Source organism: Pelobates fuscus, chromosome 7, assembly GCF_036172605.1.
Source record: "Pelobates fuscus isolate aPelFus1 chromosome 7, aPelFus1.pri, whole genome shotgun sequence".
NCBI lineage: Eukaryota > Metazoa > Chordata > Amphibia > Anura > Pelobatidae > Pelobates > Pelobates fuscus.
This window is the reverse complement of record NC_086323.1, coordinates 56,554,709-56,581,825: the sequence shown is the minus strand read 5'-3', so window position 1 is coordinate 56,581,825 and position 27,117 is coordinate 56,554,709. Positions and strand designations below refer to the sequence as shown.

Sequence of the window (27,117 nt, the reverse complement as noted above, 5' to 3'; positions counted from 1 at the left end):
TTGTCTCTTTACTGCTTCAGTATACAAAGTCACTTCTTAAATAACTAAAACCACATCCTCCTTACTCCACCAACTCTTTGTCAGAGTAGCAAACAGACCAAGGCTTTTGGTCCAAACAAAGAGTACTAATGTGACACTGAGGTCTTAACAATTCTCACTAGTAAATCATAATTAACGACTATAAAATAAAATACTTTTTTCCCCCCATTTAAAAGTCTTAAAATTGTGATTAAAACCCCAAATATATCCTTTCGATTGTAAGCTTCTATGTTCAAGGCTCTCGCTATCTCTTGTTCATTTAAGTCGGACCTTATCGAATTGTTGTTGAATTAAGTTGTGTCCTTTGTGAACCAGTTGTACAGCGCTGTGGAGAAGGCTGGTACTTTATCCAATAATATTATATCTATTTATATAATATATATTGCTTTTCTCACCTTTTATAATAGTCAAAAAAGTTTATTAAGTAAACGGTGAATTGTGCCAAGTTAGAAAACTTAGCACAACATTATCAGTAGTTCGATTTGTAGTTATTTATTTATAGCAACACGGCTATTTTAACCTATATGTCGCGTCTCAGTCAGTTATCAGGATTATTTACTAAAGCATGCATTACAGAGGCCTTAATCTGGAAATGTCAAATTATAGGCCAAAGCAGCAGAGATTAAAACATGGGTGTGATTAAAATATCAGTGCATTATAGATTTTATTTACAATTTTGGCCCTAAAATATGAATATTCTCCTGTCGGTTCCCAAAAGCCTGCTGTTCATTGCGTAATATTTATCTCTGTTTAGTGAATATGCCTCTAACATTTTCTTAGAAAAATCTGGAATTCTGTATTTTATTTTATTTATTTTTTTAGAGGTTTTCCTCTAGTATAGCGTTTCATTCCACACAATCCTGCTATTTCCTTTCCCTGGGCTGTGTGTGTATTTAGTCACTGCATAATTACTGCTCCTCTCTGTGAATTGTAACTTGGCAGCTGATTCTCCCTCCCCCCCTTCCATCTATCTTGGTATAGTAACACCCAGATCTCCATGTGTTACAGAACATGGTGCCAGCTTGCACCCCCTCTGTGCCAGGAGGACTCCAACTCCAGGCTGGCCCTCTAACACCTTTTATAGGCAGCTACCATGAGGAGAGTGTGTTTGGGAAACTGCATCAGACAACCCTTGAAAGAAAGAGGGAAGGAGGGAGAGAGAGAGAGAAAGGAGAGAGGGAGGGAGGGACTGGTTAGTTAGATATTTACTGAGACTGAGCAAAAGGAGGAGGGGAGAAGTGGGGGAGAAGAAGAGGTCACAGCCAGACTGGGGGAGAGAAGGAGAGAGTGGAGGAAGGCAGTGCAGAGAGAATAGAAGCAGTGATAAGGAAGAGAGGACTATCAGATGATGAGAGAGTTAGACAAAGTATCGCTAAACTTCCTGAAACATCTGGCACTGTGCTGAAATTCCTGGGGCAGGGGATGGAACACCGGAGCAGCCAGACAGAGAGAGCCTGAGTCCAGCACAGATACAGCACTGTCTACTCCTCACTTCCCGAGATGTGTCAGAGAGGCAGATGGAGCTGGTGGTGGCAACGTGGGCTACCGGTGCAGGACTCCAGCCAGGTGTGTGAATGGATGTCTTGGTACTAAACCTGCATTATTTCCAAGGGCCCAACACATGGAGACAAAGGGAAGCACCAGGGATACTCAGCTGCTTTCTATGCCACAGTGGGTAAGTGGAACTTTAATGTCTCCTGTCAGGGATGGCCAAAAGGTGGGTAGATCCCCAGGAACATAGTGCTTTGGCATTTTAAGTTCTTCAACAGCTGGAGATCCACCATTTGGCCACATGGGTTATTTCAAACTTGCTGAGATTGTTTCCATTTTGCAATCCTAAACTTAGGCCAGAGGGGGCAACCTGCAGCCAACTGGTACTTGGTGGGCTCTCAGCCAAGATGATGGGAGTTGGAATCCATAAAGAGTCACAGTGACAGATGTTGCCATTTGACTGTCATGCATGTTAAGTGCTGGACAGAATGGGTTAGTGGCTCATTACCAAATCTGTCAACACGTATTCATCAAACTGTGAATTGTTGGGAACTGAAAGAGCAATATTGTGCCTCAAAACTCTCTCCTGGGGTTATTTACTAACGTGAGAATTCAAAGTGAATTTAAAATTTCAAGTCCAAATAACCAAAATGGAAAAATTCTCCAAGATAACAATGTTTTCCGTTTAGATACTCTGCACTTAAATTTGAAATGTAATCTGAATTCTCACTTCAGTGAATAACCCAGTCAGAATTGTCTGTTTTTTAGGTAAACGGGCAGATTCTCATGACCACTGTATGGAACTGCCACTTTTATTTTCATGATATTTGGGCCTTCCGAATGGTGCCTTTCTTACTAGTTAGTACATTTTACAGTAGTGTAATGTCTGCACATCATAAGGGGAATTAACTGACTTTATACAACAATTCAGTATGCATGCGTATCCACAACATACCCATAATGCCATGCAAATGACCACAAACAGCATTGTCACTTTTCCAGCCTGCATTTTTATAGGTTCCCCTTAGCAACGGCCCACTGTATTATGTACGTGGTTTAGCTAATTTGAAGATGGCGCAATCAAGGGTTTAATTACGTCTCAACAATTTAGCATCTCAATGAGAAATCTGCGGTTTTATCACTTTAGAACATTGCATAACTTTGAGATGGGTTCCTTAAGGGTTAAAAGTTTGAAGGGACTGAGCACAGCGTATTTAATGCGCTTCTGAGTATGTTTATATATTGACGATAGAAAGAGTTAATCTGCTATAGTTTTTTTTTTTTCCCCCGATTTGCGTTTGTCAAATAACTCTTCTAGGGAGGTCAATGTGATATCTAAAATTCCCCGAGTCCGCTGTTTGTTTATCAGTCCTTATGTGCTTTCGTCTTATGAAGAATCACAAAAGTTTTAACTTTGAGTTTAAACACAATTTATTTTTGTGAGAGTAACGATTTTTATACTGGTCACAGTATAGATTAGAATAAGGAGGGGGGCATGTTGCCATTAGCTGTCTGGCGCCAGCATTCTGTGCGTGCTGGCGTCAGACGCCAGATTTACATCAGATTCACATTAGCCAGGCCAGAACACTAGTTCTAGGCTGTATGACACCCCAATTACGCAGCCGGAGGTGGAGTTACACATACACCTAGGACAGCAGAGAGACTAAACCCTGTATGTGTAACGTTTAATTGTGAAATTCTGCACATACAGACTCCAGGCACCATCACCACTTCATATCACCTCTAGACTGTAAGCTTGTGTGAGTAGGGTCCTCTTCATCCTATTGTTCCTGTAAGTTTTTGTAATTGTCTCATTTATTGTTAAATCTCACCCTCATATAATATTGTAAAGTGCTACAGAATTTGTTGGCGCTGTATAAATGCCAATAATAATAATAAAAACAGATCAGTGAAGTGATTATGGTGCTTGGAGTAGCCATTTAATTTAGTGTGTCCTCAATCGTTGGGGCAGGAAACCTTATATTTATTAAGCCTCAGGCAAATGGACACCGTTTTTTTCTTTTGTGATGCATACATCATTGCTTTTCCCAGTACAATAAAGACCCTCTGACACAGGGATGAACCTAACTCACTCCTTTCAGCTACAGATCAGCCCTTACTACACCACGTTTAAAACATGCAGTGTGAATAGATCTGATACAAGTTTGTTTCCTTCTACGGTAGAGTTCAGTTAGATCACCAGCCACATGGCGCTCATCTTAAAGGACACATTTGAACTTTTTGAGACTTGTATAAATTGTTAACCATGTGACCGTTTTAAAAACGAGTTTGAATTTAATTAACTTGCTATTTTTATATTTCAACAAGCAGATTATGTGCAGCACGATGGGTAAAATCTTCCATGCATTATTCTGGTAATGCCGTTTTACTCGCACTGTACAGTGTGCGGGTGCCCCTAATCTCCAGGCAAATTCATATCTTGGCCTGTCCGAGATTTGTGGGAGTTACTTGTCTGGGCAGTAGTTATTTGCTGCTGCAGCTCCTCCTTATAATACTGGCAGGACAGGAGCTGAGGAGACAGAAACATAATTCCATCTCCTCAGCTCCCAGTTTGCCATTTCATTATTATGAGAGGAGCTTAATTATTGGCTGCAACTGGCCAGGAATATAACTCCCATGAACCTTGGGTAGGCCAAGTACTAACCCTAACCTTAATTACATTAAAATATATGTATATAGAAAATTCATAATTATGGGGAAATTATGTTCTTTTTTTTTTTTTTATTCAAAAATGAATCCATTCCTTTTTAAAAAATTTTTTTTATAAACTTACCAATTCAGGCTTCGTTATAATGAGTTCAAAGAGAACTTGGTTGTGATTCATATTAAGTTAACAACTCAATTGATTCCACACAGATCCCGGTTAGTGAATTAACCCTGTACGTGTCCCTTGTCGTCAAATTTCCTTCCTGACCAACTGAGCTGGAGTGACCGAATGTAACTGTTATGTGGCTTATACTTACTTTCAAAAACCTCTCCATATAACCTTCTAAAAAAAATGTACAGTAATTACATTTAATAAGAATTAAAAAAATAAATAAATAATAAGTTGGACATTAAATCCCAGCACGCAGAAGTATTTATATTGTAACGGTGTATATTATTATTGGAATGACTAATAAACTTACCTTATCTAAACTTCCGTGTCCAGGGCTATGTGAGCGCTTGCTTGCGCTGGGCATTCCTTCAATAGTGCTGGATACGAGCAAGGAACTACTGGCGTGAATTTTTTTTTTCCATTCCTTGTCCTGGCTGTGCCTGGCCAGTTCATGTAAATTAAAATATTAAATCTACTGAGATTTAAATAATAAATAAATAAAAAGCAGACCCCGTAGCTAACTGTAAGTTTATTATAGGTTTTTGTTTTGTATTGCTGTTACACAGTAACTACGTTTAACTTGAGAGATACAATAAACATAGCATCCCTATATCAGATAAACACCGAAGACACTATAACATTGTGTAAACAGATTCTAAAACCAAATACATTTTGGAAAAAAATAAGTGTTGAAACCCAAATATTTAGTCTTCAAGTTTACATAGCAACTGAATCTGACGATGTGACCCTAAATATAACTGTCACATGGGCGCTGTCAACTGTCATATAGCACTACATTTGCAATTTGAATCAATGCAAATAAATGGAAGGTTTACTTTAGTAAATTAGAGCACCAGCCTCTGTGTATATGCTAACTGGAAGTAGCTTCTAACCAACGCTGGAGAAGCAGGAATCTATATCTCTATTCCTTAGGCCCAATTCCACAAACCAACTAAAATAAAACACTTCATTTTAACTGAGAGTGACCCATCCACCTAGGTCCCTTCTAACTATATAGCATGCACTTCCAAGGGTTTGATATCACAGTCAATCACTTCCTTTTTCCCTTCACACATTACCAGTTACTGCATTTATACTATTCATTATCTCTGCCATCACCTCCAAATTCATCCATTACTTCTTATCTCATCTCCCCATTTTAACCTTTAGATTGTAAGCTCATGGGCTATCTAGCAAGGTACTCTGTATAAAAGATCTTCAGGGGCTATAACTCCCCTCATGGGCAGGGCTTTCTTTACGATTTGTGTTGGTTTCGTTACATTGCAGTGTCTTTTCCCCAGTTGTGCAGCACTGCGAAATGTGTTGGCGCTTTATAAATGCCAGTAATAAAATAAATAAATGTGTTTAAAAATGAAATTTATACTTGCTAATTATAAAGCACCAACATATTCAGTAGCGTTGTACAATGGTGGAGCAAACGTTTGTTGTTGTAAAACATTTTGACATACAACGCTAGAGGAGGAAAACCCTGCTAGTGCATGTTTACATTTTAGTCTCATGATATTTGTTATTGTTTCTAATATGAAGCAGCCATTTTATCATGTGTTTGGTTCTTATGTATGAATTATCATATTGCACAAAGCAAAGACAAAACAACTCTCATAAGGGGAGCTGATAGAAGGGGTGAGCCAAAGGCCAAAAACACTGATATACATTTTTTTTTTGAGGCCTTTGAAGTCGTGGCTTTTAAGCCAGTCTTCTTGCCATGCCCCATTTTATGCTGCGTCCACACTGATCATCAGGAAATGTACTCCTACACAGTATAGATAGGCTATTAAATTTTTACAGGGTTATTCACTAAAGTGAGAATTCAAAGTGAATTTACCCCTTAAGGACACATGACATGGTCCTTAAGGGGTTAAATGTAAGTACAAAATAGCCGAACTGGAATATTTCTGTTTGGCTACTCTGGTCTTCAATTTGAAATTTACATTGAATTATTCACATTGAATTTTCACTTATATCAGGGCAATTGTAGTCCACAGTTAACGTTTGACTTTGACTAGACGTCATTTGATGGAGTAGTCCACAGACAGCTTGGGAAATGTAGAATAACTGTGGCCATGATAAGGATTTTGTCCTGCAGCGTTGCTAATGGAGAATGAGTTCTATTTACCCAATGCTCTCACTTAATTCTCCAGCTCCGGGTGGTTTTACTTGCTAGTAGCCACGTTACGTACTCTCAACAATGCATGTTGAAGTGGTCCTACAGGAGATAAAGTTGTCCCTACATTGTCTCATATATATATATCGTGTGATTGACATGACATAAAAAAATATATATTTATAATAATCTCTAATGTGACTCTGCTGCTCTAAAGATTTAACGTTTTTTAAGGGCAACCATCAACCTTGATTTGCTTTATCTTTAAATGGCTTTTTAAATATTTTAAACATTCCTTCTCAACTGCCCTTTCCTGCCCTAGTACTAGCAGAACGTGGTGGATTATGTTTTGTTTATGTTTTTCCCTGTTTTAACATTGCGTCATGCCATCAGAATATACTCAGGGCTTAAAGTTTGAAGTCGTATACCACTAGCCAGGCATTCAAAATTACTAACCCCTGCACCCTACTCAGAGGAGTGAATCTCTACTTATCAGGGACACATTTTCACCCAACAATGGCTAGTGGCGAGTGGACATTTTGAACCCTGTTGTATCTACATATACTTTACATTGCTACCATATTTTCTATTAAATATACAATCATTTTAAATCCATAATTTGCTTGAAAATAATTTTCTTTCCATGTTCTGGTTTGGTTTTTAGCTTTCCCTGGATTTTAGCAAAGATGGCAGCTGAAGTTAATATGAGGGAATGTCTCGCTCAAATAGACAAAGAAAAAAGGAGAACTTCTAGAGTCAACAAGAGCCCAAGGAAAGGGAAGCCTTCATCTGGGGGGAGTGGAAGCATTGAGGATGTGGGTAAATCAGGGGTGGCACAAACTGAGGTGGTCGCAAAGACATCAGTTCTTCAGGGTAAAATTAAAGCTCTAAAAGAGAAACACAAGGAGTTGAAAACCAAAGAGTGTAGCAAAGAGGAAGGAGACCTGGCAGAGGATGTCCTGGTGGTTCCCCAGCTACGTACATATCTGACAGAAGATGCACTTGGAAATAGTAGCCCCGGAAGATCCGTCAATACTGGACAGGAGAATTTGGGTTCAGAGAAAGATTGGGGTGACTGCAGGATAGATGGTGCTGAACATAAATACAATGGGCATTTGGCAATGAGCTTTTCTGATATGAATCTGAACACAAACGAGATGAACTCACAGATATGGCCTGAGGATCGACTGCCATCCTCTTTCCAGGAGAAGTTAGGTCCATCACAGTATACGAACAACCTGAGCCTGGCTGAGAGAGTGGAAAGGAACAGACAGGACCTAAGATCTAAATTCATCAAAGCCACGTGTTACGATGTAGCGGCATTGCATGGAGATGGGGATGATCAAATACACCTATCCAATGACCCCTGTGAGTAATATCCTTTACAGGGATGAATGGTGTTCAAGTGGTATTGGGGGGTGTTTTGCAATTTGTTAGAATGTGGTACAACACATTTTTGTTCTTATGGAATCTACTTCTTTGGACTGTAGGGATATTTCTTGGGAACGTGGATGGTGACTCTGGCGTGTCACTGCCGGTTTCAGAGAGCTGCAGGTAAGAAATATAAATTACCTAACTTTACCATACACTTCATCCTTTCTGGAATATTAAAGGGACACTATAGTCACCAGAATAACTACAGCTTATTGAATTTGTTCTGGTGAGTAGAATCATTGCCTTCAGGCTTTTTGCTGTAAACACTGTATTTTCAGAGAAAATGCAGTGTTTACATTACCGCCTAGTGATAACTTCACTGCCCACTCCTCAGATAGCTGTTAGAGATCCTTCCTGGGTCATGGCTGCCTAAAAAGCATCCAAACATTCAGTGTCTCCACCCTCTACATGCAGACACTGAACTTTCCTGATAGAGATTCATTGATTTAATTCATCTCTATGAGGAGATGCTGATTGGCCAGGGCTGTGTTTGAATTGTGCTGGCTCTGCCCCTGATCTGCCTCCTAGTCAGTCTCAGCCAATCCTGTGGGGAAGCATTGTGATTGGATCAAGCTACCACTTCTGATGATGTCAGCAGACAGTTTGTTTTTCTGAGGCAAACAGCATGCAGATCTACATCGTCATACTTGAGTAAGATTTTGCTTTATTTATGGAGGCATGAGGGGCTAGATGGTGGTTTTAACACTATAGGGGCAGGAATACATGTTTGTGTTCCTGACCCTATGGTGATCCTTTAAACTAATAACAGAACACATTAGAGAACTGAACTGGAGTACACAGCCTGTACCTCTCCAGCAATGTATTACTTCATTCTTCAGTGAGAACAGTGTGTCCTTATAATGCCATCAGACTTAAAGGGTTACTCCAACCACCATGGCCACTTCTGCTTTTATAAGTGGTCATTGTGATGGTAGTCTGTATGTCCAGTGTTTTCCTTCAAATGGTGCACAAACAGAAATATTTGCACTGCTGTGTTGGGGGCTTGCTACTTCTCCCCTCCCCCTTCCCCCCCCCCCCCCCCCCCGCACGCTAAATTTAGGCAGACCAGAACTGTTCCAAGCTGTCTAATGTAACTTCTGAGCAAAAAATATGTCTGTCGTCAGCGCACACAGCACACTAGTGACAGATGTAATGAGCATATACCTTGCAGGTATCGCTGGGAGTCAGCCTGAAATGGGAAGCTTTGATCTCCTCTCCTTATGTGTACTCCCCTCCACCAGCTTTGCTAAAATGCCACTTTTTTTTAAAATTATATGTTAAATCCCTTCTTCCTTTTTTAAATTTAGGATAGTAAGTTCTAAATAGCTATTCTCTACTTATATCCTTTGATTATCCATCATCCCCTTCTCACTGGTAGGAAATGTCTGGGTAATTACTGCATGGGATCACTCAATGAACTTGTGATTTCACACTGCATAAAGGGTGCTATCACACTACCTAGCTTAATTCATGTGATTTGTGAAACATTGGTTTAACCCCTTAAGGACACACGACATGTGTGACATGTCATGATTCCCTTTTATTCCAGAAGTTTGGTCCTTAAGGGGTTAAAGTCAAGGGTTCCGTCCAGACTGATTGTTCATGTACACACACTGAATAAAATCACTTGTGTTATGGCCTGACAGAGAAATAATTATCCAATTGTATTGTATGAATATAGTAAATATCACCATGGCCATCTGCTTGGTAGAGACAAGAATGACCATTTGCCCCTTAATTCGACCTGCACCAAGCTTCCAGGTGTTTAATCAACAAGAAAGTCTGTATTTATAGTATCAGACATAGTGGTTCCCCTTACACATGGCTCCAGGTATCTCTCATACACTGCTGCTAGCCTGGAACCCGGAGACACATGGGACTTTTAAATACTGTGTGTGTGTGTGTGTGTGTGTGTGTATATATATTTTACTGGTGACTGTTAACTTATCATAGTAGTAACTGAAAGCCAATTTGATGCAGGTAAAAGCTAACCCCTCTGTTTTGGTGTCTGGAATTGTAACATTCTATGAATGTAAAGCACTGCTGGCGAGAGCCTAGTCTTATGTCATAACTGTATCCACAAAACATACAGCCGGCTTGCAGCCCTATAAACAGCTTATTGAATTGTTTGTATAGATCACATCAAGTAGAGATAACGTGTTCTCTCCACCCTCACTTTCACAAAGCTTTTTAATACAGAGACAGAAGTAATCATTGCCTGTAATCTTTAAGCCTAAACCATATGTTATAAATCACAGCCAGTGTCTATCAGTTTGTGTCCTTGTCTAATCATGTCTAAAATGGGTTATGTCCTAATATCACCTCCTGGTGCATTTCGTGTTTTATTTGAATGATCCGTCAGGGGGCACTGTCAGTGTCGGTCTCCTATACCACCCTTTATTTATTTTTTTAATACGGTCTGACGTTGGCTATTACACTCAGGGAAGTGGCGTCACTGTAAAATCCACTCTAATCCTCTCCCAGGGAGCTGAGCGTCCGTCACGAGCAGGCCAAGCAGCTGTTGCACAGAGCACGAATGAAAGCTAAGGGAGCGAGTCCATTGCGAGCCTCTCACTGTGTTATATCTCATCCGAACTCGCAGCCTCCACTCAGGCGGTAAGCAGGGAAGGGGGGAGATGGACAGGGTATGTAAAGGAATTAAGAAAACCCTACGGGCTCATCAAAAACAACAGAAATAAATGAGGGAAATGGGGGAAAAGTTGATCTGATTAAGGATATGTCATGCTGTCGTATGTTTACCCATTGTTTAACTCCATCATGCATGTTTTCTATCATTTGGATTTGCAATGTCTGTTTTACTTAGATCTTTTCAGTGAAGACAAATGTACAGATTCTGCTCTAGAACAAGCACTTTAACCCTTTGAAAACCACTGACATCTAATGCCATCAATACAATCAGTGCCAGCATGGAATGGCCTGGTATCTAACCATTTGCAGCTTTATATGAATCCTATTTATATCACATGTAAATAGGACATTGCATTTGAAAAGGTTAAATTAAACCTAATTTATGCAGGGACAATACTCTGGTTTTGCATTTAATGTGATATAGTAATCACTTCCCAACTGTATGTGTTCTTCTTGAAAATACTGACATTTTAACTCTATGTAATGCCTATATATTGGAATCATTTTGTAACGAAGCCAAAGAAACCTCATATTGCCCTGTGTCTGCCCCAGATAATAACTGGACTCGATTATAGTGAGAAACTAATGGAGAGAAAAAACGGGTCGCAAGAGTATTCTGAGAACGGACAGCAACTGAAATAGCCTGCCCTTCGGTAGGTCCCCGCTCAGAACTCAAGCTGGTTTTAGCTCATCTTGTGCCATTACAGAGAGAACATATCTGAAGCATATCAGACTGGTCCCACCCATACGGTAGTCCAGATCCGAAATGCCAGCAACCCCAGACGATCGTTTCAGCCTTGTTAGGCATCATCAGTGAGGCATAGCTAAAATCTCTCTAGGCACCGTGAGCAAGGGGTCCACGTCTGGATTACCCTTTAAACTTATGGAGAGAAAAAACGGGTCGCAAGAGTATTCTGAGAACGGACAGCAACTGAAATAGCCTGCCCTTCGGTAGGTCCCCGCTCAGAACTCAAGCTGGTTTTAGCTCATCTTGTGCCATTACAGAGAGAACATATCTGAAGCATATCAGACTGGTCCCACCCATACGGTAGTCCAGATCCGAAATGCCAGCAACCCCAGACGATCGTTTCAGCCTTGTTAGGCATCATCAGTGAGGCATAGCTAAAATCTCTCTAGGCACCGTGAGCAAGGGGTCCACGTCTGGATTACCCTTTAAACTTATGGAGAGAAAAAACGGGTCGCAAGAGTATTCTGAGAACGGACAGCAACTGAAATAGCCTGCCCTTCGGTAGGTCCCCGCTCAGAACTCAAGCTGGTTTTAGCTCATCTTGTGCCATTACAGAGAGAACATATCTGAAGCATATCAGACTGGTCCCACCCATACGGTAGTCCAGATCCGAAATGCCAGCAACCCCAGACGATCGTTTCAGCCTTGTTAGGCATCATCAGTGAGGCATAGCTAAAATCTCTCTAGGCACCGTGAGCAAGGGGTCCACGTCTGGATTACCCTTTAAACTTATGGAGAGAAAAAACGGGTCGCAAGAGTATTCTGAGAACGGACAGCAACTGAAATAGCCTGCCCTTCGGTAGGTCCCCGCTCAGAACTCAAGCTGGTTTTAGCTCATCTTGTGCCATTACAGAGAGAACATATCTGAAGCATATCAGACTGGTCCCACCCATACGGTAGTCCAGATCCGAAATGCCAGCAACCCCAGACGATCGTTTCAGCCTTGTTAGGCATCATCAGTGAGGCATAGCTAAAATCTCTCTAGGCACCGTGAGCAAGGGGTCCACGTCTGGATTACCCTTTAAACTTATGGAGAGAAAAAACGGGTCGCAAGAGTATTCTGAGAACGGACAGCAACTGAAATAGCCTGCCCTTCGGTAGGTCCCCGCTCAGAACTCAAGCTGGTTTTAGCTCATCTTGTGCCATTACAGAGAGAACATATCTGAAGCATATCAGACTGGTCCCACCCATACGGTAGTCCAGATCCGAAATGCCAGCAACCCCAGACGATCGTTTCAGCCTTGTTAGGCATCATCAGTGAGGCATAGCTAAAATCTCTCTAGGCACCGTGAGCAAGGGGTCCACGTCTGGATTACCCTTTAAACTTATGGAGAGAAAAAACGGGTCGCAAGAGTATTCTGAGAACGGACAGCAACTGAAATAGCCTGCCCTTCGGTAGGTCCCCGCTCAGAACTCAAGCTGGTTTTAGCTCATCTTGTGCCATTACAGAGAGAACATATCTGAAGCATATCAGACTGGTCCCACCCATACGGTAGTCCAGATCCGAAATGCCAGCAACCCCAGACGATCGTTTCAGCCTTGTTAGGCATCATCAGTGAGGCATAGCTAAAATCTCTCTAGGCACCGTGAGCAAGGGGTCCACGTCTGGATTACCCTTTAAACTTATGGAGAGAAAAAACGGGTCGCAAGAGTATTCTGAGAACGGACAGCAACTGAAATAGCCTGCCCTTCGGTAGGTCCCCGCTCAGAACTCAAGCTGGTTTTAGCTCATCTTGTGCCATTACAGAGAGAACATATCTGAAGCATATCAGACTGGTCCCACCCATACGGTAGTCCAGATCCGAAATGCCAGCAACCCCAGACGATCGTTTCAGCCTTGTTAGGCATCATCAGTGAGGCATAGCTAAAATCTCTCTAGGCACCGTGAGCAAGGGGTCCACGTCTGGATTACCCTTTAAACTTATGGAGAGAAAAAACGGGTCGCAAGAGTATTCTGAGAACGGACAGCAACTGAAATAGCCTGCCCTTCGGTAGGTCCCCGCTCAGAACTCAAGCTGGTTTTAGCTCATCTTGTGCCATTACAGAGAGAACATATCTGAAGCATATCAGACTGGTCCCACCCATACGGTAGTCCAGATCCGAAATGCCAGCAACCCCAGACGATCGTTTCAGCCTTGTTAGGCATCATCAGTGAGGCATAGCTAAAATCTCTCTAGGCACCGTGAGCAAGGGGTCCACGTCTGGATTACCCTTTAAACTTATGGAGAGAAAAAACGGGTCGCAAGAGTATTCTGAGAACGGACAGCAACTGAAATAGCCTGCCCTTCGGTAGGTCCCCGCTCAGAACTCAAGCTGGTTTTAGCTCATCTTGTGCCATTACAGAGAGAACATATCTGAAGCATATCAGACTGGTCCCACCCATACGGTAGTCCAGATCCGAAATGCCAGCAACCCCAGACGATCGTTTCAGCCTTGTTAGGCATCATCAGTGAGGCATAGCTAAAATCTCTCTAGGCACCGTGAGCAAGGGGTCCACGTCTGGATTACCCTTTAAACTTATGGAGAGAAAAAACGGGTCGCAAGAGTATTCTGAGAACGGACAGCAACTGAAATAGCCTGCCCTTCGGTAGGTCCCCGCTCAGAACTCAAGCTGGTTTTAGCTCATCTTGTGCCATTACAGAGAGAACATATCTGAAGCATATCAGACTGGTCCCACCCATACGGTAGTCCAGATCCGAAATGCCAGCAACCCCAGACGATCGTTTCAGCCTTGTTAGGCATCATCAGTGAGGCATAGCTAAAATCTCTCTAGGCACCGTGAGCAAGGGGTCCACGTCTGGATTACCCTTTAAACTTATGGAGAGAAAAAACGGGTCGCAAGAGTATTCTGAGAACGGACAGCAACTGAAATAGCCTGCCCTTCGGTAGGTCCCCGCTCAGAACTCAAGCTGGTTTTAGCTCATCTTGTGCCATTACAGAGAGAACATATCTGAAGCATATCAGACTGGTCCCACCCATACGGTAGTCCAGATCCGAAATGCCAGCAACCCCAGACGATCGTTTCAGCCTTGTTAGGCATCATCAGTGAGGCATAGCTAAAATCTCTCTAGGCACCGTGAGCAAGGGGTCCACGTCTGGATTACCCTTTAAACTTATGGAGAGAAAAAACGGGTCGCAAGAGTATTCTGAGAACGGACAGCAACTGAAATAGCCTGCCCTTCGGTAGGTCCCCGCTCAGAACTCAAGCTGGTTTTAGCTCATCTTGTGCCATTACAGAGAGAACATATCTGAAGCATATCAGACTGGTCCCACCCATACGGTAGTCCAGATCCGAAATGCCAGCAACCCCAGACGATCGTTTCAGCCTTGTTAGGCATCATCAGTGAGGCATAGCTAAAATCTCTCTAGGCACCGTGAGCAAGGGGTCCACGTCTGGATTACCCTTTAAACTTATGGAGAGAAAAAACGGGTCGCAAGAGTATTCTGAGAACGGACAGCAACTGAAATAGCCTGCCCTTCGGTAGGTCCCCGCTCAGAACTCAAGCTGGTTTTAGCTCATCTTGTGCCATTACAGAGAGAACATATCTGAAGCATATCAGACTGGTCCCACCCATACGGTAGTCCAGATCCGAAATGCCAGCAACCCCAGACGATCGTTTCAGCCTTGTTAGGCATCATCAGTGAGGCATAGCTAAAATCTCTCTAGGCACCGTGAGCAAGGGGTCCACGTCTGGATTACCCTTTAAACTTATGGAGAGAAAAAACGGGTCGCAAGAGTATTCTGAGAACGGACAGCAACTGAAATAGCCTGCCCTTCGGTAGGTCCCCGCTCAGAACTCAAGCTGGTTTTAGCTCATCTTGTGCCATTACAGAGAGAACATATCTGAAGCATATCAGACTGGTCCCACCCATACGGTAGTCCAGATCCGAAATGCCAGCAACCCCAGACGATCGTTTCAGCCTTGTTAGGCATCATCAGTGAGGCATAGCTAAAATCTCTCTAGGCACCGTGAGCAAGGGGTCCACGTCTGGATTACCCTTTAAACTTATGGAGAGAAAAAACGGGTCGCAAGAGTATTCTGAGAACGGACAGCAACTGAAATAGCCTGCCCTTCGGTAGGTCCCCGCTCAGAACTCAAGCTGGTTTTAGCTCATCTTGTGCCATTACAGAGAGAACATATCTGAAGCATATCAGACTGGTCCCACCCATACGGTAGTCCAGATCCGAAATGCCAGCAACCCCAGACGATCGTTTCAGCCTTGTTAGGCATCATCAGTGAGGCATAGCTAAAATCTCTCTAGGCACCGTGAGCAAGGGGTCCACGTCTGGATTACCCTTTAAACTTATGGAGAGAAAAAACGGGTCGCAAGAGTATTCTGAGAACGGACAGCAACTGAAATAGCCTGCCCTTCGGTAGGTCCCCGCTCAGAACTCAAGCTGGTTTTAGCTCATCTTGTGCCATTACAGAGAGAACATATCTGAAGCATATCAGACTGGTCCCACCCATACGGTAGTCCAGATCCGAAATGCCAGCAACCCCAGACGATCGTTTCAGCCTTGTTAGGCATCATCAGTGAGGCATAGCTAAAATCTCTCTAGGCACCGTGAGCAAGGGGTCCACGTCTGGATTACCCTTTAAACTTATGGAGAGAAAAAACGGGTCGCAAGAGTATTCTGAGAACGGACAGCAACTGAAATAGCCTGCCCTTCGGTAGGTCCCCGCTCAGAACTCAAGCTGGTTTTAGCTCATAGTGAGAAACTAACAGATTTTTACCAAACCCAGATACCAGACCGTCAATAGCCCTCACAGATTAAATGTATACTGATTCACAGCTTGAGAACACACTAATTAATCGTAGAAGTTCTGACCCCAAAAATGAATGTGACTCCTGCGGGTAATAGACAAACAAAAAGGTGCAACCAGTCTGGAACAAAGTTCTGGCCATGCCTCTAGATATTAAAAATAAACATTACGATGACATTACATTTGTCACTCTCACTATGGGGTAAGCAGTTTATTCCACGCACATGCCATTGGTTGTGTCAGGCTTAGTAGTGTCATGTTGATTGGTCTAAAGTAAATAATTTTAAGTTAATCTAAAATATATCATATACTGCCGAACCTCTTGGCAATCAGTACAGTGGATGCCATTGTTGGCTGGTTCTGTATTAGCTGAGGTCTGTTCAGTATCAGAGTCCATACTGCCGAAACTTTGTTGTAACAGCATCCATTATCTGTGGATTCTGTCATAACCTTTAACACGATATCCGTAAAAACATGTCTCAAATAATATTAAAGAAAAAACACTTATAAAGGTGGATAAACAAACCTTTTTCTGAAGGAGCTATTTACAAAGAATAATCCATACTGATCGGTATGATGCATTATTGATGTCCTATTTGTTTGATGTCCCGAGAGAGTTCAACAATGGGATCTTAGTTAAAGATTTCCAACAAGTAACAGTCCAACTACTGTAAAACTGCCTCTCCGTGGGGCTTTTACACCAAGTGGGTAAAATGAAGCCTCATTGGAGAGTTAGCAGATGGTTAGAGCAGTGGTAATGTCACTTAGAAGTGGGAAACCCAGGTCCAGATCCTGGTCAGACCTTCTCACCAGTAATTGTCCCTTGTTGGTGTTTGCGCAGGGCCTTCTTCACCTTTAATTATCCTCTTACTTTAATTGCGCAGTGGAATATGTTGGCGCTAATAATAATAATAAAAGGTAGTTTCACGGCAGCTGGAGCACTGCTGGCTTTTTTACCTTTGGTGTAGCTTATCTATAGGGAAGAAAGAACAATTTTTCGAATTAGCATATACTGAATTAAGTAAAACCCAGACTGTGCTGCTCTCTTTCCAACATATCTAGTGAGAGACAGGGCCGGTGCAAGGATTTTTGCCACCCTAGGCGAAAAAATTTTTGCCACCCCATTCGTTCCACCCACTCATGCAGACTTACATACACTGACCCATACACACACACACAAACACGCTGACCCATACAGACACACACACACGCTGACCCATACAGACACACACAATGACCCACACACATACGCTCACACAGGGACTCATAAAGACACACTCGCTGACCCATACACACTCAGAGACCCATACACGCAAACACACTGACCCATGCAGACACACGCTGACCCATACACAGACCGGTACATACCCATACATATACACACACATATACTGACCCATACACACACACACCCATACATATACAAACAAACAGACCCATTCATACACACACACACACACGCTGACCCATACGGACACACACAATGACCCACACGCATACGCTCACACTGACCCATACACACATGGACTCATAATGACACACACGCTGACCCATACACACTCAGAGACCCATACACGCAAACACACTGACCCATGCAGACACATGCTGACCCATACACAAACCGGTACATACCCATACATATACACACACACATATACTGACCCATACACACACACACCCATACATATACAAACAAACAGACCCATTCATACACACACACACAGACCCATAAATACTCATACATACACACACACACACAGACAGACCCATACATACACACACAGTCCCAAGCAGACTGACATACACAAACATACTGACTGAAACATACTGACACACATTCTATGAAACACACTGTGCATTCTCTCTTACCTTTATTGCACTTTGCTCTTCATTCCTGTCTTCTTTACGGCACACGGACTGCACTGCCGACACTTTTTTCCCAAGCCCCGTTTCCTGTTATTCTCCCGCCCCCTTGTCCCCACGTACAGGGCAAGGGGTGGGAGCGAGTGAATGACACATCCTTGCAATGCCGCGGTGCTTGACTGGGAGAAGGGTCCTGACTTAGCAGGCTGTGGTGAATGCCGGACCAATGTTCTACTGGGCGCTAGTCTACAAGTAAGTGCTCCCTAGCGCCCGGTAACGAGGCAGACAAGCAGCAAAGCCACTGCTGGCGCCCCCCTTAAGTAGGCGCCCTCGGCGGCTGCCTACCTAGCCTATAGAATGCGCCGGCCCTGCCTAAAATGGATAAAGCCTGCCTACTGGCAAATCTAGCCCTGATAACCACATAATAATGTTGACTATCAGTCCATATCCTTCAGATGTTGCATCTGGATTGGCAGATTGTATACAACTTTATTAAAGCTATTTTCTGCTTTATTTGTGACATATAGGTAGAAACATATGATAGGAAAGAGAACTTTTAAAGCAGGACAGTAAATCAAACTCTGGGAATTAAAGAGATCCTATAGGTGTTATAACCAATTCATCTCATTAAAGTAGTTGCATTGCCTGGAGTCCCTGGGTGCCATTCCACTGTTCAGTTTAAAATTGACCATGGGACAAATCCAGGGGTTCCAGACATTGTAACCATTTCAATGAGATTACGTGGCTATGGTGCCTGTAGTTTCCCTTTAAATAAAAATGTATAACTATTCTTTAGTTATGGAACAGTTGTCATTAAGGCATTTGTCACTAAAGACAGAAGATTTTATCTGAAGCTAAGTGCCCAGTCTTCGTAGTGCGCTTCTATCTAAGTATGAAAAAAAAATACAATGTCTGCAAAACTGGGTGACAGATATTTTAAAGGCATATCCGCCATTATTAAAACTTGTTTTTACATTTATGAAGATGCTCTGTTTTAGCCAATATTACCTGCGGCTGCAAGCATCTGAGAAAATGGCCTGAAAAGTTTGCTATATCATTCATGCTTGCCTGAAGAGATCCTTTCCAGTTTCTCTTGACTTTCATCTGTTTTCTTTTATTGCAGGACCGCTTGTATTTCTTGTACTACTACAGATGGGGGTTCACTAAGTGATAGCTCCAGCAGTGACTATTGTTCGTGGCAACGAGGCTCCCGGGGAAGCTCACCATCTCATGTTCGTTTCCAAGATGAGTCTGAATGGGATGCAGAGGAGCGCTACCGTGAACGACAGCAACAAAGTCCACAAGCACTGTGTGTGAACACCACTCCACCAGTTAAACGACACTCCAATGGCCATGGTTCCTGGACACAGAACCTGGTACCATCTGTGAATGAACAATGTGGAGCATGTGGTTCTTATCCAAATGGATCAGGAGTTAGTCATATTGCTGGAGGGACCTGCCATGGTTCCACTCCTCGGAATGTTCAGCTGGGTCCTAGAATAACTCAGGAAGGTCCTCTCAGCAGCATCACAGGGACCCGACCATCTCCTCATTGGATTCTCCCATCCCAGCCATGGCGAATACATTCAGAGCTAATCCGGGAGACACACATTGGAGGGGATTCCACTGCAGACTCATCAGGGGAAGACGAGGGAAGCCGTAGCCAGAGTAAAAATAGTCCTAGCTGTACCATCAGACAAAACTTCAGAAACAAACCACACAATTTATTACCTAAGCCAGGAACCACGACAAACTCCTCCAATCCAGAAATTGAAACAAGCAGTAATGTGCCTGGTGCTAAGATACCAAGTGAAAGTAAGCCTAGCCTGCAGAAATCTATAATAGACCCTAGAGCAAAACATTACCCACCACCTATAAATCCAAACTCAAAAGCCAAAATTCCAGAATCAAATCTAGAAACACAATCTATACCCAGAGCATGTCAGCTGGATGCAGTAATAAAATCCAGGAATCAGCCAGTGCCACGTAATGTGAATACTAAAACAGCAATGAGGACTGTAGAACTCAGGAAAGAACTCAATCCTGATATTGGTACTGGAGATATTTTGCTCAATTTAGAGATCAGAGAAGGTACGAAGAAACTCAGTCCAACTGATGGAAAACCCCAGACTGCCTCTACAGTACCTTGTATGAAGCAGATAATACCTCCATTAGATGTAGATTCTGTTGAGGGTAGCCGCTCATTCTCTGGCCATGTGCCTGTGCCACCAGCAGGGAGAGCCCCCATGACTGTGCCATCCAGAAATACCAGGTTTACAATGCGTCCAGAAGAAACCGTTCCACGGGAAGCAAGTTTGGTGGAAATGCACAATAAAAATAATGTTAAACATAATCCACTGCCAAAATCCCTTCGAAAAAATGTGGATGCTCTAGGGGACGACCAGCCAGTCTCACAAACTGGTACCAAAACCAAGGATAGTAAGACTAGAGAAAGATCTCATAAGTCTAGGAAGCAAGTAGACAATGAAAAGTCTAACAGTGTCAAAGAGCACAGGATCCATAATAGAAATCATGTGCCAACTGAACTGGCAGAAAGGGAACAAACTCACATAACTAAGAGACAAAGTGACAGAGAGCGACCTCAAATAATCAGAGAACAAGCTGATGTCAAAGATGACACGAACAGAACAATGGTCGGCTCATCCAGGCAACAACAGATCAGCGACAGGCATCATACAACCAGAGAAGAGAAGTGTACTGAAAGCAGGGGGACTGTTAAACAACACAGTGTCAACAATACAAACAAAGGTAAGCCTTCATCAACCTATACAAATGGGGAAGCTATTAATGGAATAAAAAACTGGACAATTTCTGTGCATGCATATTCAGGCTTAGGATAAATATACTTGCGTGGCAAGCTGAAATTTGTCCAGATCTTGTAAATAAATAAATTACATAATTCAAACAAAGTTCGAGTAACCTTCAACTTCTATTTGATTTCACTGCAAGCTGTCTCAGCTCCAATGCACATTCCTCAATTCTTAATACTGGAAGCAAGAAGGGGGGGGGGAGCCAGCAAGATGCATATTTTGCAGAATTCATATTTTCAGATAAATTAAAGGGGCACTGTCATCGTTTGGGGACTTTGCCAAATTCCTTTTGTCCCGCCTCCTCTCCCCTCCGATGGTGATTCGTCACTGGGGGTACAATGGCCGAGGAGGGGGGGAGGTAAAGGTAGGATTTACTTACCTGATTCTGTCCCTGGCGGACGTGGCCATTTTCATGGACGGGTCCTTTTCAGAGCTGACCTCACTGCTTCACTCTTGCACATGCATGAGACTACAGCATTGAGGTCTATGGAGGATCCTGTGAGACGCTGCATAGACACAGCCAATTCCGTCCAGCTGTTGGGATTTACTCATAGACTCCGCCATAAGTCTAAGAAAGAGAGGCGGAGGAGAAATACAGAGATAAAGTAGTCCCTACTTTGTCATCGTATATCTCTTGACTGGGTTGGAATTCAGTGAAATTCCAACACAGTCAAAATGAATATTTCATAAAGATTTTATCTTAATTATATCTTTAGGAAATATGTCTTGGGTGGGGTGGAGGTGAAAGTGCCGCTTTAAAAAGACACTCTTGGCATCCGAGCCACTATAGCTTAATGTAGTGGTTCTAGGGCAAAGAGCCGGTCTCTGCAGACTGAGCAGTGTATATTCTGAAAAAATGACATTTTTGCACTGCTGCTTAATGCCACCTCTACTGGCTGTCACTTAGAAAGCCACTGGAGGGACGTGCTGCATGCGGTCTTGCAAAGATTGAGTCAATGCATGTCTATAAGAAGATGCAGATTTACACAGCGCAGTGATTGCTGTGCACGCGCACTTGCCTCCCAATGCTTCCCAATGAGGTGTGGTGACGGCAAGACCAGTGCATTGAGGGAAATAAGGTAAGCACAATTATTTTACATTTTTTTGGGCGGACCCAATAATCTACACAGTTAAAATAAAACTGTACCAATAAGACCTGTTTGTATTCAGAATGCTTGAGCTTTCTTAAAGCATTTTCTTTTTGTTTTTCATTTTACATATTACCTACCTTATGCTTTAAAATACAAATTGTGGGCAAGTTCAAAGTGGGAGTATACTGTTAAAATGCTTCAGCCACCTACAATGACTCTTAGCATTAAACCCACTCAGTATAGTAGAGGGCTGTTTAAATGATTGTGAATGGGAAATTGTGACTTCAGAAGATGCTTGTTCTGTTGCATGTGGTCCCTATCAGCAGTCCAGGGTTTGTCTACCTTCCTACATCCTGGCCTGTTGGTGTGGATTGTGGACTTGGGAACTACTGGCCTACAATATTGATTGAGCCATTCCACTGATTATATTTTGACTCAATAAAAAGTTGTACTAAGTCGACAACCAAGATGCTCAATTAGGGGCAAAGAATAACAGAGAGAAATGTCAACTTGGAGAATAATTTTTCCAACTCTACTAGTTTTGTCTAAATTTACAATCTGTGTTGTGAAATCACTGTTTAGTGAATAAATCCCTTTTTAAATATCCGTGCCTACCATGCAAACAGCAAATGATGGCAAAACCAGTTGTGGCATTTGTTCATTTCTTTTTTTTTTTTTTTTTGTAAATCTTTATTTTTCAGTGCAAGTTTAAGGTAACAGACATTGTATTGGGTTGCCACAACAGCATATGCATAAAATATAGCAGTAGTCTGAGCATCTCGTGGTTGGAGCAAGGGTGATCAGTGCACATTTTAATTATTTGGGACTGGTTGGTTATATCGAGTTGGTTGCCTGTGTCTTAAAGGTTTGTGGTAGGCGTTATTGTGGTACATTGCACCAAAGGCGATTTGGGTCTGATACAGGGATTACGCTGGTAAGCTCCCTTTCCCTTTTCGACTAAGAGGTGTATGTAGAGTTGAGTAGCAGTAAAAGGGCTAGGGGTTAAATTGTCGTCTATGTGTAGTGGAGTCGGGTTATAGAGGTATCGGTGTCATCGTTAGACTGAGCTCTTGAGGTTGTGGAGGGAGATTGTGTGTCAGAGATGTGAGATCGTTTGCGAATGTGTGCTCCAACAATGGCTATGTCCCTGGACCCCGGGGCATTAGGGGGAGGGGGAGCCAGAGCGGTGTGTTGCTTTGTTGTCTTAAGGTTACAAGGACATGCAGTCCTTTATCGTGGAGGGGGTAAGTGAACTTGGTATAGTGAGGGAAATATGTATCTTACTTCGTAAGACAGAACAATAATAATAGAAACAAAGAAAAAGAAAAGACAAAGTCCTGGTAGGGAACATGAACGAAATGTCTATTGTATAGTCCCGGGTTCACGTCTCAGGTCCAGGATGCGGAGTGTCTGCTCCTAAGCCGTTGACAGGAAGCCCCAGCGTAGTCAGCAAGGCCGGTCCGTCTTCTGCGTTGGTGATTTTGTAGTGTTGGTCGTCTTTCGTTACCCATAGCGTTCTGGGGGTTGCCCACCTATAGACGAGGCCTGCTGCCTGTAGGGCAACGGTCACTTGTTGCAAGCTCTTGCGCCATGTTAGTGTGTCCCTGCATAAGTCCTGGAAGAAGGTGATTTGCTGCGATTCGAAGTGGTATGGAGCCTTCCCTCTCATAGCAGTTATTAAGGCTATTTTATCCGTTAAGGTTTGGCAGCGCAGGATTACGTCACGCGGGGCTGATTTGGGTGCCCGTTGCGGCTTGGCTATGCGGTATACGCCATCAAATATAAAGTGTTTTGCCTGCCTGTTGGGGATGAGGGAGGCCACCAGGCGCCTGATAAAATGGGGCAGTTCCTCCAGTGGCACTGACTCCGATATCCCCCTGATCTTGACATTTTTCCTCCGCCCCCGGTCGTCTAGGATGTTTACTTGCCTGGAGATGGTGGCCTGCGTTGTTTGCAGCTGGGCTACTGTATCTGTTAGTGAGATTAGGTCTCGGCGCAGGTCTGTAGTTTCTCGTTCAGTGGCCTGAGTACGGGCCGATACCGCCTGTACTTCTGCCTCTAGCCCTTTTAGATCTGTTTGCCACATCTTCTGTAGGTTACCCTGGAGTCCCACCAGCATGGCCTGGATGTCTTGTTTCGTCGCTGGTGTCAGACCATCAGTAGTCTGCAGTTTTGCATTGCCTGTGATGGATGTAGCAGTGCTGAGTACTGAGTCCCCATCTTCAGACCTTTCTGGTGAGGCCTCCGTGTGGGCCCGGTTCTGTGCAGATGGAGGGGTGTGCAGCAAGCTGCTTACGTCCCTGTGTGGAGTGGGAGCACTTGTGGCCGGTTTGTGAGACCGACGTCCCATTGCTTCTGACGTGTGAGAGTCTGCTTCTGTGTGTTGCGAGCTCCGATCAAGCCACGCTGTCAGCTCCCTGGTGAGGTACTGGTCGCGTGTGCGGTAGGCCCCCGTTCCCTTAGTGCGGCTTTTTGTGCCCATTTTTTGGAAAAAAGGCATCTGTGTGTTCAGCCTGGTGTCAGGGGGTCGTATCGGTCGTTGGTTTTATTCGATGGGCTGCGGGTGTGCAGATATTTCTTATAGTTTGCGCTGGCCGTGTGGAGCTCTAGTAAATGGCGTCTGCTCCGTTTCATCGTTGGCTCCGCCCCCCCCCATTTCTAATATCCCATTAGGCAATGTAGTAACGTGGCACCTTAGAGGGCACAGGGTTTCTGGCAATCATAATATTCTCATATATTTCCATCACAGAATCTCCGTTCTAAGGTGCCACAGTCTCCAACCCATCTTATCTTTAAATTCTCTACATCTTATCTTTTCCAGCTGTTGCAGTAAGCTCTGAACACAACAGAAAGCCTATTAAGGTTTTCAATGTTCTGTTGAGTGCAGCCTGGACTTTTCCAATAAATCCTCGACCCAGCAGGAGTTTAAGGAATATGTAGTTCAGCTCTTGACAGTAATTCCATTCATCCTATAGGACAAATAGAGCGTATGGCCAAGCTGATAGCAGCTGTGATTCACGCACTCTCTGAGTTCATGATTTATTGTGGCTTCCTGCAGAGGTGTTGATGCTGTTCATGTTATTGATTGTGTCTGTCTGTTTCTCTGTCTGTCCATCCATACATACATCCAGCCAGATGCTCTAGTACAGTAATATAAACTCCCCCGTAGCCATATTCATTGAGGCAATCACTGCTTCCAATTTGGGCAATTAGCCTGCTATAACTATTATCTTGGTAAATATGACACAGCTCCTGGTATGTTACCCTTTGCTCCGTCATGGAATAACATGTAACCAGGGATTCCCTTACTGTCTGTCATTGTCATGCTTTGTTAATCCGTATTGATGGCATGTGCTGATTGTTTGATTTTCTGTCCCAAGGAGACAACATCTTCCGGTCCACAAGTCAAGATGATTTCACTCATGAAAAGCAATTGGTACATGAGCCAGGGAATGAGCGGTGAGTTATTATTATTATTATTATTATTGCCATTAAAATAGCACCAACACCCCCCCCCCCCCCACCCCGCCACTTGGCTCCGATCCCCCACTCCCCACACCTCCCTCCCTCCAAACAAAGGGAGAGTGGATCATGACAACAAAAACTTCTTATAAAAATCCTTAGAGCACAAACACGCCAATATGAAAGATCCACATAGACGGCAGACGAAAAGGTAGTACCATACCAAAAAGCTGGTATCGAGAATTATAAGAGAGGCACTACGACCACCCCAAGACCACGACCCGACACTAGGGTCTATTTAGTCTATTTATGATAATCCCCACAGCCAGAAGAAAGAACCCGACAGGGCACCACAACCCGCGACCAAAACGACTTCCTGAACAGGGTGGTACATAGGACGGGTAGACACTAGACGCAACTGCCAGGAACAAACCTACACGACTTTAAAGACCACTATGGCATGCCTCCAACTCACACACAGCATCGGACATAGAAGGCAGCCAACAGCACAAACGTCCGAACTGCTTCGCGCAGGAACACTGACCGATGTGACAACTGTGAACCTGTTGGATAGTGACTTGATTTGCATTCTGTAGTCTTATAGTTTAATGTATTTTACTGTATTGTTGTGTTCTTTTTATTTTATGAGTGGGCAAGATATGCCCTCCAAAGTTTAAAAAAGCGACACTGAGCGGCAAACCACAAATGTCATATAATCTGAAAAACCAATTATCTATTGTTAAACACAATGTAAAATTTATTGGTAATCGGCCCCTGCGTGAGCCAATGTATATCGCTATGCCGCACTCCGTGTTGACACAAAAATAAAGAATGTAAAAAAATAAATAGCGCCAACAGATTCCGTAGCGCTTTACAATATTATGAGAGGGGGGATGTAACTATAAATAGGACAATTACAAGAAAACTTACAGGAACGATAGGTTGAAGAGGACCCTGCTCAAACGAGCTTATAGTCTATAGCAGGTGGGTTATAAAACACATTAGGACAGGAAATAGCAATTAAATAAGGTGGGAGTGAAGCAGAGCTGGAGGCGAGAGTAAAGTGCTGCTCTATAGGAGAGAGCAAGAGACAGGTAGGTAAGGTAGAGGTTACTCTGGGAGGCCATAAGCTTTCCTAAAGAGGTTTTAAGGCACTTCTTAAAGGATTGAAGACTAGGGGAGAGTCTGATGGGGGAGCTGCACGTGAGAAGTCCTGCAAGCGCGAGTTGGCCGTACGGGTGGGAGCAGTGGCCAGGAGGTGGTCATGGGCAGAGCTGAGAGACCGAGAAGAGGCATACCCATGGATCTGTGAAGAGATACAAGAGGGGCTAGAATTGTTCAGTGCTTTATAGGTATGGGTTAGCACTTTGAATTGACTCATATAGGATACAGGGAGCCAATGTAAGGACTGGCAGAGAGGAGAGGTGTGAGAGGACCTACTAGAGAGGAAAATCAGTATGGTGGCAGCATTCATTACAGACTGTAGCGGGGACATACGGCTTTTGGGGAGACCAATCAGGAGAGGGTTACAATAATCCATGCAGGAAATTACTAGAGCATGGAAAAGCTCCTTGGTAGCATCTTTTGTAAGAAAGGGGCAAATGCGGGCTATGTTTTTTTTTTTTTTAAATTCTTTATTTTTGTTGCGCAGGTGGGTACAGAAATATTGGCGAACGCCACAACAGCGTATATGTGCATAACAACGAGTTAAACAGTGGCAGCGAGACATGCGCATTTTTTAGATTTTTAGGTACAGGCTTATCCTTGCGCCATAGTTGC

General features: G+C 43.3%; 1 protein-coding gene across 2 annotated transcripts in view; it reads left to right on the top strand.

Annotated features, from left to right (window-relative positions):
* Window positions 1-1,296: 1,296 nt before the first annotated feature.
* KIAA1614 (KIAA1614 ortholog) overlaps window positions 1,297-27,117 on the top strand; it is a 44,920-nt gene continuing 19,099 nt past the window's right edge. The window contains exons 1-6 of one of the 2 annotated variants that reach the window (XM_063428309.1): window positions 1,297-1,605; window positions 7,159-7,862; window positions 7,985-8,048; window positions 10,413-10,544; window positions 19,078-20,723; window positions 25,257-25,335. In XM_063428309.1, coding sequence (XP_063284379.1) covers window positions 7,181-7,862; window positions 7,985-8,048; window positions 10,413-10,544; window positions 19,078-20,723; window positions 25,257-25,335 — 2,603 coding nt within the window. In that variant the 5' untranslated portion in view covers window positions 1,297-1,605; window positions 7,159-7,180. Of the gene's footprint in view, window positions 1,715-7,158; window positions 7,863-7,984; window positions 8,049-10,412; window positions 10,545-19,077; window positions 20,724-25,256; window positions 25,336-27,117 lie in introns of both variants that reach the window. The other variant, XM_063428308.1, reaches the window with a different exon arrangement.